The sequence below is a fragment of the Macaca thibetana genome, chromosome 15, assembly GCF_024542745.1.
Source record: "Macaca thibetana thibetana isolate TM-01 chromosome 15, ASM2454274v1, whole genome shotgun sequence".
NCBI classification, from domain to species: Eukaryota; Metazoa; Chordata; class Mammalia; order Primates; family Cercopithecidae; genus Macaca; species Macaca thibetana.
Genome location: NC_065592.1, coordinates 3,675,006 through 3,688,439, shown reverse-complemented (window position 1 = coordinate 3,688,439; position 13,434 = coordinate 3,675,006). Strand labels below are relative to the sequence as shown.

The 13,434-nt window shown below is 52.1% G+C and overlaps 2 protein-coding genes across 12 annotated transcripts in view; one reads left to right on the top strand and one right to left on the bottom strand.

Moving 5' to 3' along the window:
* PTGDS (prostaglandin D2 synthase) overlaps positions 1-8,744 on the bottom strand; it is a 117,858-nt gene extending 109,114 nt beyond the window's left edge. Inside the window, exon 1 of the mRNA XM_050760356.1 lies at positions 8,741-8,744. The gene's annotated coding sequence lies outside the window, so the exon portion shown is untranslated. The remainder of the gene's footprint in view (positions 1-8,740) is intronic.
* Positions 1-13,380, top strand: part of EDF1 (endothelial differentiation related factor 1) — a 107,844-nt gene extending 94,464 nt beyond the window's left edge. For 8 of the 11 annotated variants that reach the window (XM_050760416.1, XM_050760417.1, XM_050760419.1 and 5 more), the window contains exons 2-6: positions 9,081-9,183; positions 11,643-11,694; positions 12,050-12,210; positions 12,498-12,591; positions 13,149-13,380. In XM_050760416.1, coding sequence (XP_050616373.1) covers positions 9,106-9,183; positions 11,643-11,694; positions 12,050-12,210; positions 12,498-12,591; positions 13,149-13,210 — 447 coding nt within the window. In that variant the 5' untranslated portion in view covers positions 9,081-9,105 and the 3' untranslated portion in view covers positions 13,211-13,380. Of the gene's footprint in view, positions 1-4,126; positions 4,137-7,385; positions 7,396-8,989; positions 9,184-11,642; positions 11,695-12,049; positions 12,211-12,497; positions 12,592-13,148 lie in introns of those variants that run through there. The other 3 variants (XM_050760415.1, XM_050760421.1, XM_050760410.1) reach the window with 3 other exon arrangements.
* The last annotated feature ends 54 nt before the right edge of the window (positions 13,381-13,434 follow it).

Here is a 13,434-nt window from a genome sequence, read left to right as displayed (position 1 = left end):
GATAATTTCCTTCTAATTACAGCTAACTTAATTACACACAAAATACCTTTTAGAATTTCCCTTTTCACAAGTCTTATCAAAACTTACTCAGACAAGACCAGGCGTGGTGGCTTATGCCTATAATCCCAGCACGTTGGGAGGCTGAGGCTCACCTGAGGTCAGGAGTTCAAGACCAGCCTGGCCAACATGGCAAAACCCCTCTCTACTAAAAATATAAAAACTAGCCAGGAATAGTGGTGTGTACCTGTAATCCAAGCCATTCAGGAGGCTGAGGCAGGAGAATTGCTTCAATCTGAGAGGCAGAGGTTGCAGTGAGCCGAGATTGTGCCACCGTACTCCAGCCTGGGCAACAGAGCAAGACTCTCTCAAAAAACAAAAACTTAGACTATTGATTACATGCTTGGACTTTCTGTTTTGTGCTATGGTTCTGCTTTCTTTCTGTATCTTTTTCTTTTTTTTTTTTTTTTTTTCCAGACAAGGCCTGACTCTGTTGCCCAGGCTGGAGTGCAGTGGCTTGATCTTGGCTCACTGTAATCTCCAGCTCCCAGGCTCAGGTGATCTCCCCAATTCAGCCTCCCAATTAGCTGGAACTACAAGCGTGCACCACCATGGGCAGCTACTTTTTGTATTTTTTGTAGAGATGGGGTATCACCCCGTTGCCCAGGCTGGTCTTGATCCGCCTTGCTTCAGCCTTCCAAAGCACTGGGATTACAGCCATGAGCCACCATGCCTGGCCAGTGTCTTTTTCTTAAATAACCAGTCACTTTAGGACAAACATTTACCATATGTGATTCTTTCTCATTTAAAATTATTATCTCTCTTTTTTTTTTTTTTTTTTTTTTTGAGATGGAGTCTCATTCTGTTGCCCAGGCTGGAGTGCAGTAGCACGATCTTGGCTTGCTGCAACCTCTGCCTCCCGGGTTCAAGCGATTCTCCTGTCTCAGCTTCCTGAGTAGCTGGGACTACAGGCGCCCACCACCACGGCTGGCGAAGTTTTGTATTTTCAGTAGAGACGGGGTTTCACCATATTGGCCAGGCTGGCCTCAAACTCATGACCTTGTGATCCACCCGCCTTGGCCTCCCAAAGTGCTGGGATTACAGGCATGAGCCACCGTGCCTGGCCATCTCTCTCTTTTTTTATAGACTTACTTACCAAAATGTATCTTAATATCCATAACTTCACATTTCTCTTTCTTGCTTACTGATTCCTATCTTATTCCGTATCTGGAAATAACCTTTAAATAACCTCCAAATTAGACAAAATTATTCTTCAAAAAAAGATCACATTTTATGCCTTTCTTATATTTTTTCTCATCCGAAGCACATGTTTTTTGGAAATGATCCACACACTTAAAGAACATCTGTTATTTAACATAACACAACATTAAGATTTAAAGTACATGAAAAGTTAATGTATAAGAAGTAATTGGCTGGGCTCAGTGGCTCACACCTGTAATCCCAGCACTTTGGGAGGCTGAGGTGGTGGATCACCTGAGGTCAGGAGTTCGAAACCAGCCTGGCTGACATGGTGAAACCCCATCTCTACTAAAAATACAAAACTTAGCCAGGTGTGGTGGCGGGCACCTGTAGTCCCAGCTACTCGGGAGGCTGAGGCAGAAGAATCGCTTGAACCCAGGAGATGGAGGTTGCAGTGAGCTGAGATTCCAGCTTGGGCAACAGACGGAGTGAGACTCCATCGCAAAAATAACAATAATAATAATAATAATAAATAGGCTGGGCGTGGTAGCTCAAGCCTGTAATCCCAGCACTTTGGGAGGCCAAGACGGGCGGATCACGAGGTCAGGAGATCGAGACCATCCTGGCTAACATGGTGAAACCCCGTCTCTACTAAAAATACAAAAAACTAGCCAGGCATGGTGGCGGGCGCCTGTGGGCCCAGCTACTCAGGAGGGTGAGGCAGGAGAATGGAGTGAACCCAAGAGGCGGAGCTTGCATTGAGCTGAGATCTGGCCACTGCACTCCAGCCTGGGCAACAGAGTGAGACTCCGTCTCAAAAAAATAAATGAAAGAATTTATCTGATTTACATTTACTTAATTATTTATTCGGGGCACACTGGCATTGTGTGTACTAATATACTTATTTTTAACAGATTACCTAGATTACTTGTGAAAACTGAGATATTGGCTGGGCACGCCTGTAATCCCAGCACTTTGGGAGGCCGAGTGGGGCAGATCACGAGGTCTAGAGTTCGAGACCATCCTGGCCAATATGGTGAAACCTCATCTCTACTAAAAATACAAAAATTAGCTGGGCGTGGTGGCATGTGCCTGTAGTCCCGGCTACTCAGGAGGCTGAGGCAGGAGACTTGCTTGAACCCACGTGGCAGAGGTTGCAGTGAGCCGAGATCGTGCCACTGCATTCCAGCCTGATGACACAGTAAGACTCCTGCTCAAACAAAACAAAATAACAACAACAAAAAAAAGAAAACAGATATTAGACAAAGCTAGTCATCATTTCAAGTTATTTCCCTGTAGCAACTTTTTTTTTTTAGACAGAATCTCCCTCTGTCGCCTAGGCTGCAGTGCAGTGGCCTGATCTTGGCTCACTGCAACCTCCACCTCCTGGGTTCAAGCAGTTATCCTGCCTCAGCCTCCTGAGTAGCTGGGATACAGGCACCCACCACCATGTCTGGCTAACTTTTTGTATTATTAGTAGAGACAAGGTTTTGTCATGTTGGCCAGGCTGCTCTCAAACTCCTGACATCTAGTGATCCGCCCACCTTGGCCTCCCAAAGAGCGGGTATTATAGGCGTGAGCCACTGCACCCAGCCCCCGTTACCTTTCTTTTTTTTGAGACAGAGTCTTGCTCTGTCACCCAGTCTGCAGTGCAGTGGCACCATCTTGGCTCACTGCAACCTCCACCTCCTGAGTTCAAGTGATTCTCCTGCCTCAGCCTCCCGAGTAGCTGGGCCTATAGGCACCTGTGACAATGCCCAGCTAATTTTTTTTTGTATTTTTAGTAGAGATGGGGTTTCACCATGTTAGCCAGGATGGTCTCGATTTCCTAACCTCGTGATTCGCCCGCCTCAGCCTCCCAAAGTGCTGGGATTACAGGTGTGAGCCACCGCGTCCGGCCGCCCCTGTAACCATTTTTATAGCCTGTTAATATCAGGTATTCACCTAAGTGAGAACTTTAAACTTATATATTTGTGTATTTTGCAAATAACTCAGAAGATATAGCTGTTTTCATTAGACCAACAACATTAGTCTTGCTTATCCAGATATTACACAAATAACCACCATTCTGTCTTAGGCTGCATTTTTTTTTTTTTTTTTTTTTGAGACAGTCTCACTCTGCCGTCCAGGCTGGAGTGAGTAGCGCAATCTCGGCTCACTGCAAGCTCCACCTCCTGGGTTCACGCCATTCTGCTGCCTCAGCCTCAGCTGGGACTGCCTCAGCTGGGACTACAGGCGCCCACTACCACGCCCAGCTAATTTTTTTTTTTTTTTTGTATTTTTTAGTAGAGATGGGGTTTCACTGTGTTAGCCAGAATGGTCTCAATCTCCTGACCTCATAATCCGCCCACCTCGGCCTCCCAAAGTGTTGGGATTACAGGCATGAGCCACTGCTAAATTTAAATTTCTAAAAGGTATTTAGGTTGTTGATTATCACGGAACTATTATAATTTGTAAAGTCAGTACTTTGAAAGCTCTTTAAAACTTCTTAAAAAAAAAAAAAATTGGCTGGGCGCGGTGGCTCACACCTGTAATCCCAGCACTTTGGGAGGCCAAGGCGGGCAGATCATGAGGTCAGGAGATTGAGACCATTCTGGCTAACACAGTGAAACCCCATCTTGACTAGAAGTACAAAAAATTAGCTGGGTGGTGGCGAGCGCCTGTAATCCCAACACTCCCAGCTACTTGGGAGGCCGAGGCTGGAGAATAGCTTGAACCCGGGAGGCTGAGGTTGCAGTGAGCCAAGATCGTGCTACTGCACTCCAGCCTGGGCGACAGCATGAGACTCCATCTCAAAAAAAAAAAAGAAGAACTAGGGAGAGCGGAGTAAGCGTGTCACTTAAACATGTGGAGGTGAACACCCAAAGGTACAAAGCAGCTGTTAGACGGAAGCAGTAATCTCTGGGGATTGGGAATGTGGTGGGCAGAGGGACAGGGGGTGACCACTGATTTTTTAAAAATCCAAGCAGTCCTGTGAGACTTTTATTATTGATTTATTTACTGAGACAGGGTCTTACTGTTGTCCAGGCTGGAGTGCGATGGCATGCTCACGGCTCACTGTAGGCTTGATCTTCCAGGATCAAGTGATCCTCTTACTGCAGCCTCCTGAGTAGCTGGGACCACAGGCACACATCACCATGCCCAGCTAATTGTTTGTATTTTTTTTTTTATAGAGACAGGGTTTTACCATGTGCCCAGGCTGGTCTCAAACTCCTGGCCTCAAGCAGTCTTCCCATGTCGGCCTCCCAAAAGGCAGCATTTTGGCAGGAGGCCGAGGTAGGAAGATCACTGAAGCCTGTGAGGTGGGGGCTGCAGTGAGCTGTGATCACGCCACTGCATTCCAGCCTGGATGACAGAGTGAGACCTCGTCTCTAAATAAGTAAGTAGCAGGAAAAAGTTTCCGATGTGGTGAATGTGTGGCACTATATAGCCCTAAGAAGCTCAGTGGGCCAGGTGCGGTGGCTCATGCCTGTAGTCCCAACACTTTGGGAGGCCGAGGCAGGCAGATCGCCTGAGGTCAAAAGTTTGAGACCAGCCTGGCCAACATGATGAAACTCGTCTCTATTAAAAATACAAAAAATTAGTCGGGTGTGGTGGCAGGCACCTGTAATCCCAGCTACTCGGGAGGCTGAGGCAGGAGAATCACTTGAACCTGGGAGGCAGAGGTTGCAGTGAGCCTAGATCATGTCACTGCAGTCCAGCCTGGGTGACAAGAGTGAAACTCCATCTCAAAAAAAAAAAAAAAATTGGTCAGGAGATCGAGACCATCCTGGCTAACGTGGTAAAACCCCGTCTCTACTAAAAAATACAAAAAACTAGCCGGGCGAGGTGGCGGGCGCCTGTAGTCCCAGCTACTCGGGAGGCTGAGGCAGGAGAATGGCGTAAACCCGGGAGGCGGAGCTTGCAGTGAGCTGAGATAGCCCCACTGCACTCCAGCCTGGGTGACAGAGTGAGACTCCCTCTCAAAAAAAAAAAAAAAAAAAAAAAAAGCTGGGCATGAACCCACAAGGCGGAGGTTGTAGTGAGCTGAGATTGCGCCACTGCACTCCAGCCTGGGTGACAGAGCAAGATTCCATCTCAAAAAATAAAAATAAAAAAGCAGCTCAGTGAACCCAAGCAAGGTAAATACGAAGGAAAATACGCTTGAACACATGCTAAGAAAACTGAAGATCGGGCTGCGGGTGTCGGAACGTGCCTGCAATTCCAGTATTTTGGGAGGCTGAGGTGGGAGGATCACTTGAGCCCAGGAGGTTGAGGCTGCAGTGAGCCATGATTGTGCCTTGTACTCCAGCCTGGGCAACAGAGTGAGGCCCTGTCTTCAAAAAAAAAAAAAAAAAAAAGAAAGAAAAGAAAAGAAAAAGAAAACTGAAGACAAAGGGATAGTCTTGAAAGAGCCAGAGGACATGTCACATTGTCACATAACCTGCTAGGGAACCAGGACACAAATGACTGATCACTGATTCTCATTGGCAATGATGGAAGACAGTGGGATGACGTTTATACAATAGTGTATCTTTCAAACACAAGGGCAAAATAGAGACATCTGCAGTTAAATGAAAGATGAAACTACAGCAGATGGTACTAAAAGGACCTAAGAAAGGCTGGAGGAAAATTATGCCAGAAAGACACTAAGATCTACAGATGGAAATGAAGAGACTTTTTTTTCTCCAGAAAGCTTTGGAATTGTTTTTTCTCCATGCACAAAGCTAAATGGATAACTGGTAGACCGACAGTGGTGTGACATCTCCAATGAGGTATGAGAGGCTCGCCAGGCCTCCCAAAGCTGCTTCTCCATACCAGCCGCTTTCCTCCGGGCCCTAAGTTGGAAGAATCCCAGAATAGGAGGGAGTGCGTACAAATGACCCCAGGGTGGGACGAGTGGGCAGTGAGGACAGCCTCACACAGACACCTGTATCCATCGTGCCTTGGTGCAGGGAGTGCCAAGGACAGGGCACAAGTGACTTGTGGCATCAGGCCTGGACTCCTGATGGAGGGCCCGATGGGACAACAGCTGTCCTGGTGGACACCTGCAGAGGACAGCTAGATGTAGCTGTCCCCTGTCTCTCCGCCCAGGCTCACTATGGAGCTAGCTCAGCCCCTCCTGCATGGGTCTCTGAGGCTCTGAGAAGGGCCTCCCAATGCATTCACGAGGTCGGGTGTTGGCTGAGTTTGTCACATAGGAGGACTGAACTGCAGTGTTAATAAGGCTGCCTCTTTCCAGGCCAACTCCGCCTTCACCACACTCTTCCTGGGGGCTGGTGGCACTGGGGTGACTATAAGCATTTTTGGCACACAACGAAGGGGGACTTGAGCGGAGATACATCCAGTCAGGGTTTATGGGATATTTTCTTTTTCTTTCTTTTTTTAGAGACAGTGGAGTCTTACTGTCCCTAGGCTGGAGTGCAGTGGCGCAGTCTCGGCTCACTGCAACTTCCACCTCCAGGTTCAAGCGATTCTCCTGCCTTGGCCTCCCGAGTAGCTAGGATTACAGGCATGCACCACCATACCCAGCTAATTTTTGTATTTTTAATAGAGACAGGGTTTCACTGTGTTGGCCAGGATGATCTTGATCTCTCAACCTCGTGATCCATCTGCCTCGGCCTCCCAAAGTGCTGGGATTACAGGCGTGAGCCACCACACCCGGCCACAAGGGATATTTTCATTCAGTTGAGTCACATCCTTGCTGGATGTCTGAGGCTGTTGAGTCCTTAGCTGAACGGAGCTTGGTGCTGGAAGCTGGTGAGAAGCAGAGAAGCAAGGTTTGTATGCACGGAGCCATCAGTGGGTCCGCAAGACTCTTCCAGTCATCCAGTGTGAAAAACGGTAAGCAGAAGACTCAACTTGCCACTGCCTGGTTAGAATTACAGTTGTCTCCTCTCTGGAGTGCATTTGGTAATGCAGCATTTCCAATTTAACACAGCATTTATTTATGTTGTCTTTTTGGATGGAGACTGCACTTACCAGGATCCTTGTTTGTGGAGCATAACCTGCAGCAGTGCTACAGGAAGCTCATCCATTCAAAGCCCAGAAGTCAATACTATGATTAGGGCCAGCGGTGGCTCAAGCCTGTAATCCCAGACTTTGGGAGGCCGAGGCAGGAGGATCACACGAGCTCAGGAGTTCCAGACCAACAAGCCAGGGCAGCATGGGGACCCCACCTCTACCCTACAAAATACAAAAATTAGCCAGGCGCGGGGGCTGCGCCTATAGTCCCATCACTTGAGCCCAGGACGTCGAGGCTGCAGTGGGCGCTGCCGTGCTCCAGCGTGGGCTACAGAGTGAGACCCTGTCTATAAAAATAAAAATCTTGGCTAGGCGCGGTGGCTCACGCCTATAATCCCAGCACTTTGGGAGGCCGAGGCGGGCGGATCACGAGGTCAGGAGATCGAGACCATCCTTGCTAACACGGTGAAACCCCATCTCTACTAAAAATATACAAAAAAAATTAGCTGGGCGTGGTGGCGGGCACCTGTAGTCCCAGCTACTAGGGAGGTTGAGGCAGGAGAATGGTGTGAACCCGGGAGGCGGATCTTGCAGGAAGCCGAGATGGTGCCACTGCACTCCAGCCTGGGCAACAGAGCGAGACTATCTTAAAAAAAAAAAACAGGCCGGGCGCGGTGGCTCAAGCCTGTAATCCCAGCACTTTGGGAGGCCGAGGCGGGCGGATCACGAGGTCAGGAGATCGAGACCATCCTGGCTAACACGGTGAAACCCCGTCTCTACTAAAAATACAAAAAGAAATTAGCCGGGCGTGGTGGCGGGCGCCTGTAGTCCCAGCTACTCCGGAGGCTGAGGCAGGAGAATGGCGTGAACCCGGGAGGCGGAGCTTGCAGTGAGCCGAGATCGCGCCACCGCACTCCAGTCTGGGCGACAGAGCGAGACTCCGTCTCAAAAAAAAAAAAAAAAAAAAAAAAAAAAAAAAAAAAAATCCTAAAAATCTTGTTCAATAATAATGTATAACGACCTTTCTCATTATACAAAACAACTGTAAAATAGCTGTAAAATAGGGTATTACATAATTATTGTCGTACAACATATACACTTTATACGTTACAGAAAATAAACATATGCAAAACCATTCATTTTTGCCACCCATGTTTTCATAGTTTTCCATTCCTTTTTTTTGAAATGCAGTTTCGTTCTTCTTGCCCAGGTTGGAGTACAATAGCGCGATCTCGCCTCACCGCAACCTCCGCCTCCTGGGTTCAACCGATTCTCCTGCCTCAGCCTCCCGAGTAGCTGGGACTACAGGCATGCGCCACCACGCCCAGCTAATTTTGTATTTTTAGTAGAAACGGGGTTTCTCCATGTTGGTCAGGCTGGTCTCGAACTCCCGACCTCAGGTGATCCTCCCGCCTCGGCCTCCCAAAGTGCTGGGATTGCAGGCGCCAACCACCGCGCCCGGCCTGCATTCTTTTTCTTAAAAAGAATCCCACCCCACGCTGCGTTTCGGGCCCCACAGCCCTGGTCCTCGAGCGCAGGTCCCAGCCGCGCAGGCGGCAAAACAAAGGGGGGCGGCCGGGGAGAGAGCGGAGACCCCGCGCCCCCTCCGCCCGCGTGGCCCGGCCGGGGTGCGGGGCCCGGGGAGGCGCAGCCGCCGCCCGCGTGTGCTGGGAGGCCGCGGGGCCCGGGTTCAGGGGTCCTCCCGACCTGCGCCCCCAGCGGCCGCCGCGCCTCGCCAGGCCAGGCCCCAACGTTGCCCTCCCCACGTCAGCCGCGCGCGGCCGCGGCGTCCCTCAGACGAGCCGAACGCCGAATGGCCCCGAGCACGGGAAGTGCCCGCCCCCCGCGTGCCGCCAGCCAATGGGACGCCGGAAGCGGGGAGGCGCCGAAGGGACGTCGCGTCGCCGCGCCGGGTCTCTAGCAGCTGCCGCCGAGCCGCCGGACTGACGCCCGCCTTCGCCCGCCATGGCCGAGAGCGACTGGGACACGGTGACGGTGCTGCGCAAGAAGGGCCCCACGGCCGCCCAGGCCAAGTCCAAGCAGGTGCTTTGCTGACGGAGGAGCGGCCGGGCCGGGCGGGGCGGACGCTGGGCCGGGGCCACGGACCGTGGGGCAGGGGGCTCGGGGAAGGCCAGGCGGGGCCCGGGACGGGGCGCGGGGGGCGGGGACAAGGCTCGGGTGCCGGGGGGAGGATGGGGTTCGAGGGGCGGGGAGCATCGCAGTGGCAGGAGGACCGGGCCAGAACAGGGGTGGGAAGGTGGGGGGCGGACCCAGGTGGGGATAGACGGACCCAGGAGGTAGGGGGCGGGCGACTGCGGGAGGAGAGGAGCAGGGAACGGGACAGGGCAAGGGGCAGGTGATAGGACGGGGATCAGTGCCAGGGTGGGGCGGGAAGGGGATAGGGGCAGGGACTGTTGGTGGGGACAGGTGTGAGGACAGAGGCAGGAGGTGGGGACGGGGGCGGGGACAAGGCTGGGGCCTTGTGTGAGGATAGGGGTCAGAGGACCAGGGTGGGCACTGGGAACGGGGGGCAGGGATGGAGTTGGGGACAGGGCTTGGGAGGACAGGGACTAGAGTCGGGGACAGGGCTTAGGACAGGGGTGGGGACTGGGGCAAGCAGCAGGAACCAGCGATGAGGGTGGGGAATTGGGGTTGGGATAGGGCTGGGGGCCAGTGGACAGCAGTTGAGGGCCTGGGGCGGGAGACCGGGTGACTGGGACAGAGGTTAGTGACCTGAGTGGGAGTTGGGGACAGAGGGTAGGCTCCTCCTTGAGCCTTTTCTCTTTGCTTGGGGCCTGCTTGGTTCTACTGGTCTCCGCTAGTCAGATACTGCCCAAGGAGCCTACCTGGTCCATCACAGGCTGTAGGGAGTGCCTGCATCAGGGAACCCCATGAGCAGGTGGACCTTGCCTCCCCATGTTGCACGGGTGGAAGATGGGTGTGTCCTGAGCAGTACTTGTGGAAGGAGATTACCAGTGTGGCTGATGTTTCCGAGGGTCAGTTGTGAGTCTGATGTAATAGGGAGGACGGTTTAGTCACCACCTCTGCCTCATTCGTACTCTCAGGTGGCCTAGGGCTGAAGCCTTTGAGGCCAGTTGGGCCAGGATGTGCTGGGGCTCTGGTGACAGGGATTCATTGGTCTGCCCTGCCCTTGCTGGTTGTACGGTCAAAACCAAATTCATTCTCCTTTTCTTTTAAAGGAAACTTAATGGCCATAAGCTAGGAATCACGGGGAATAATTGGGTGGCAGCATCTGTGAGTACATCACACTTAGGATGCTCCACAAGTCACTTCTCTGAAGTGGTAGAAATGTTAGCCAGGCACAGTGGCTGAAGCCTGTAATCCCAGCACTCTGGGAGGCCAAGGCGGGTGGATCATGAGGTCAGCAGTTCAAGACCAGCCTGGCCAAGATGGTGAAACCCTGTCTCTACTAAAAATACACAAAATTAGCCAAGCGTGGTGGCAGGTGCCTGTAATCCTAGCTACTGGGGAGGCTGAGGCAGGAAAATCGCTTCAACTCGGAGTGTGAAGGTTGCAATGAGCTGAGATCGTGCCACTGCATTTCAGCCTGGGCGACAGAGTGAGACTGTCTCAAAAAAAAAAAAAGTCAAGAAATACATTATATTAATATTCAGCGACTATAGATGAGATACCATCACTGTAATTGGTGATGTTTCTGGGGAGCCTGCAGGCTTCCATGAAATGTGTCATCTTTGTGTTACTAGGAGCCAGATTCAGGGAGGAAGGCCACACCAGGCCAGCATTTGGTGTTCCTTCCTACTTTTGCAGTAGAGTCCAGCAGAGAAGTAAATCTATGCTAAATATGATTTCTCAAAAAGAATCCACTAGCGCATACTAGCTATTCAGGAGGGAGGCTGAGCCCAGGAGTTCCAGACCAGCCTGGGCAACATAGCAAGACCCCAACTCAAAAAAAAAAAAAAATCCCTAGTGCGTCTTTCTCAACAGCAAAGGAAGTGGTGTTCCCTTAGCAGTTTATTGTGAATTTCCTAGACATCTGATTGTAGAGGTTTTTATATAACGAGTTTGGGGTTTTGTTGTGTTTTGTTTTTTTAGACAGTATCTCATTCTGTTGCCCAGGCTGGAGTGCAGTGGCATTATCATAGCCCACCACACCCTCAAACTCCTGGGCTCAAGTGATCCTCCTGCCCTAGCCTCCCTGTACAGGCATGCACTACAATGTCTGACAATTTTTTATTATTTTGTTTTTTTGTAGAGACAGGATCTCGCTGTGTTGCCCAGGCTGGTCTCGAACTCGTGGCCTCAAGTGATTTTGCTACTTCGGTTTCCCAAAGTGCTGGGATTACAGACATGAGCTGCAGTACCTAGTTGAGCTTGGGTAATTGAACCCAGCACTGCATATCAGTCATTGGGCACCACTAGTCCTTAGCAGTGTGCTAACTGGCTAACAGCAGGCCTGAATTGGTGTGTGCTGGACACTGCCAAAGCTACTTTAGATCTACTGATGTTTTCTAATTTTCTAGGCTATCTTAGCGGCACAGAGACGAGGAGAAGATGTGGAGACTTCCAAGAAATGTAGGTCCTTGTGTTTCCACTTGCAAAATGAGGCTGTGCTGTGGGTCCATGTGCTGGTGGGTGTGGTGTGGACGGTGCCCACAGGGACGTTGTCAGCTGAGTGCCTGCCTGCACCGGTGCTGGCTGGAGCCCTGGGAGGCAGCCATCTTCCCAGAGCAGCTCTGGTCGGCATGAGTGCAAACTGAGAGAAAACTCTGGAAGTCCATGCCCTGAGGTGTGTGAACCTGGGACAGCCTGGGTTCCCATGTCCCCTTGGGCTCAGGCAGCCTCTGGGGTCTGGTTACCACTCTGAAACGGTTTTCCGTCAGGTTAATTCCAAACCCTCTTCTCTGCTTTTGCCTCACACCGATTCCAGGGGCTGCTGGCCAGAACAAACAACATTCTATCACCAAGAACACAGCCAAGCTGGACCGGGAAACGGAGGAGCTGCACCATGACAGGGTGACCCTGGAAGTGGGCAAGGTGATCCAGCAGGGTCGGCAGAGCAAGGGGCTTACACAGAAGGACCTGGCCACGGTGAGGCTGCGCCGGCTCTCACTTCTCCTGGGGTTGTGGGCTTGGGTGGGGGTGGCCGGAGTTCAGATAGCACGGGGAGGGCAGGCTCCACCCCCCTGGTGCCCTTGCAGGGAATGCCTGGGGAAGCCAGGTCAGCCCGGCTCTCACTGCCTCTTGCACAAAATGCAGCTGTGTGTGGGTGCGTACCCCAGGGGCCCCAGAAGCTGGTGTTCTCAGGCGACGCTCCGTGCCTGGTTTCGTAGCAGTGCTAGTGGAGCTGATGTGTATAAAGCACATGTTCTCTTTAGAAAATCAATGAGAAGCCACAGGTGATCGCGGACTATGAGAGCGGACGGGCCATACCCAATAACCAGGTGCTGGGCAAAATCGAGCGGGCCATCGGTGAGTGTCCCTCCACCTTCGCCGGGTCCGCTGGACAGGGAGGCCACCACTCCTGGCTGGGGTTGGTGAGAGTGGGACTCGGGAGACGAAGATGGCCCTGAGGGTCCCCTGTTCTCTGAATTCTGGAGCTTTGCTTCTCCAGGCAATAGAGACTGAGGAGTGGTGGGGGCTCTGCAGGCCTCAGGAAACCCCCAAGAGCAGTGGAATCCCACTCCCTTCCCCTTGCCAGTTCCCGTCAGCCCGTGCTGTTGGCCATGGTTCTCTGAGCCTGAGCACAGCGGTCCAGGCCCTGTCAGCATGGGGCCGGAAGCCAGTTCCGCAGAGGACCCCTGGCTCCAGTTCTTTCGGAGACGGGTATTCATGCTCTGCTGTCTAAGATGATCAGACTCATCCTTTTGAAAATTAGATGTGAGGTCCAGGAGTGCCTGTGTGTTGAGAGCCCAGTGAGGAATGGGAGCGGCGTGGCCCCCCTTCCCTGGGAAGATGGTGAAGAGGGGCAGCGTGGGGGGCAGGAGGGAGCTGGCGCTGTAGTGGCCAGTGGCTGTGGCTCATTTCAGGCCTCAAGCTCCGGGGAAAGGACATTGGAAAGCCCATCGAGAAGGGGCCTAGGGCGAAATGAACACAAAGCCTCGAAATCAGTGCGCTCCAGCTGATCTCGTTCTGCCGGTTCCCCTTGACCGCCAGCACCGCCGTGGGTCTCCTCACGGCCAAACGGAACAAGGGGTCCAGCTCGTGGGGGACCCTCCCCAGCCCATTCCTGCTGTCAAACAAACAAAACCTTGCAAAGCGTTGGGTTCTGCTGACTGTTTTTCTCCCTACGTCGCGTTCCTCAGATGAGGGTGC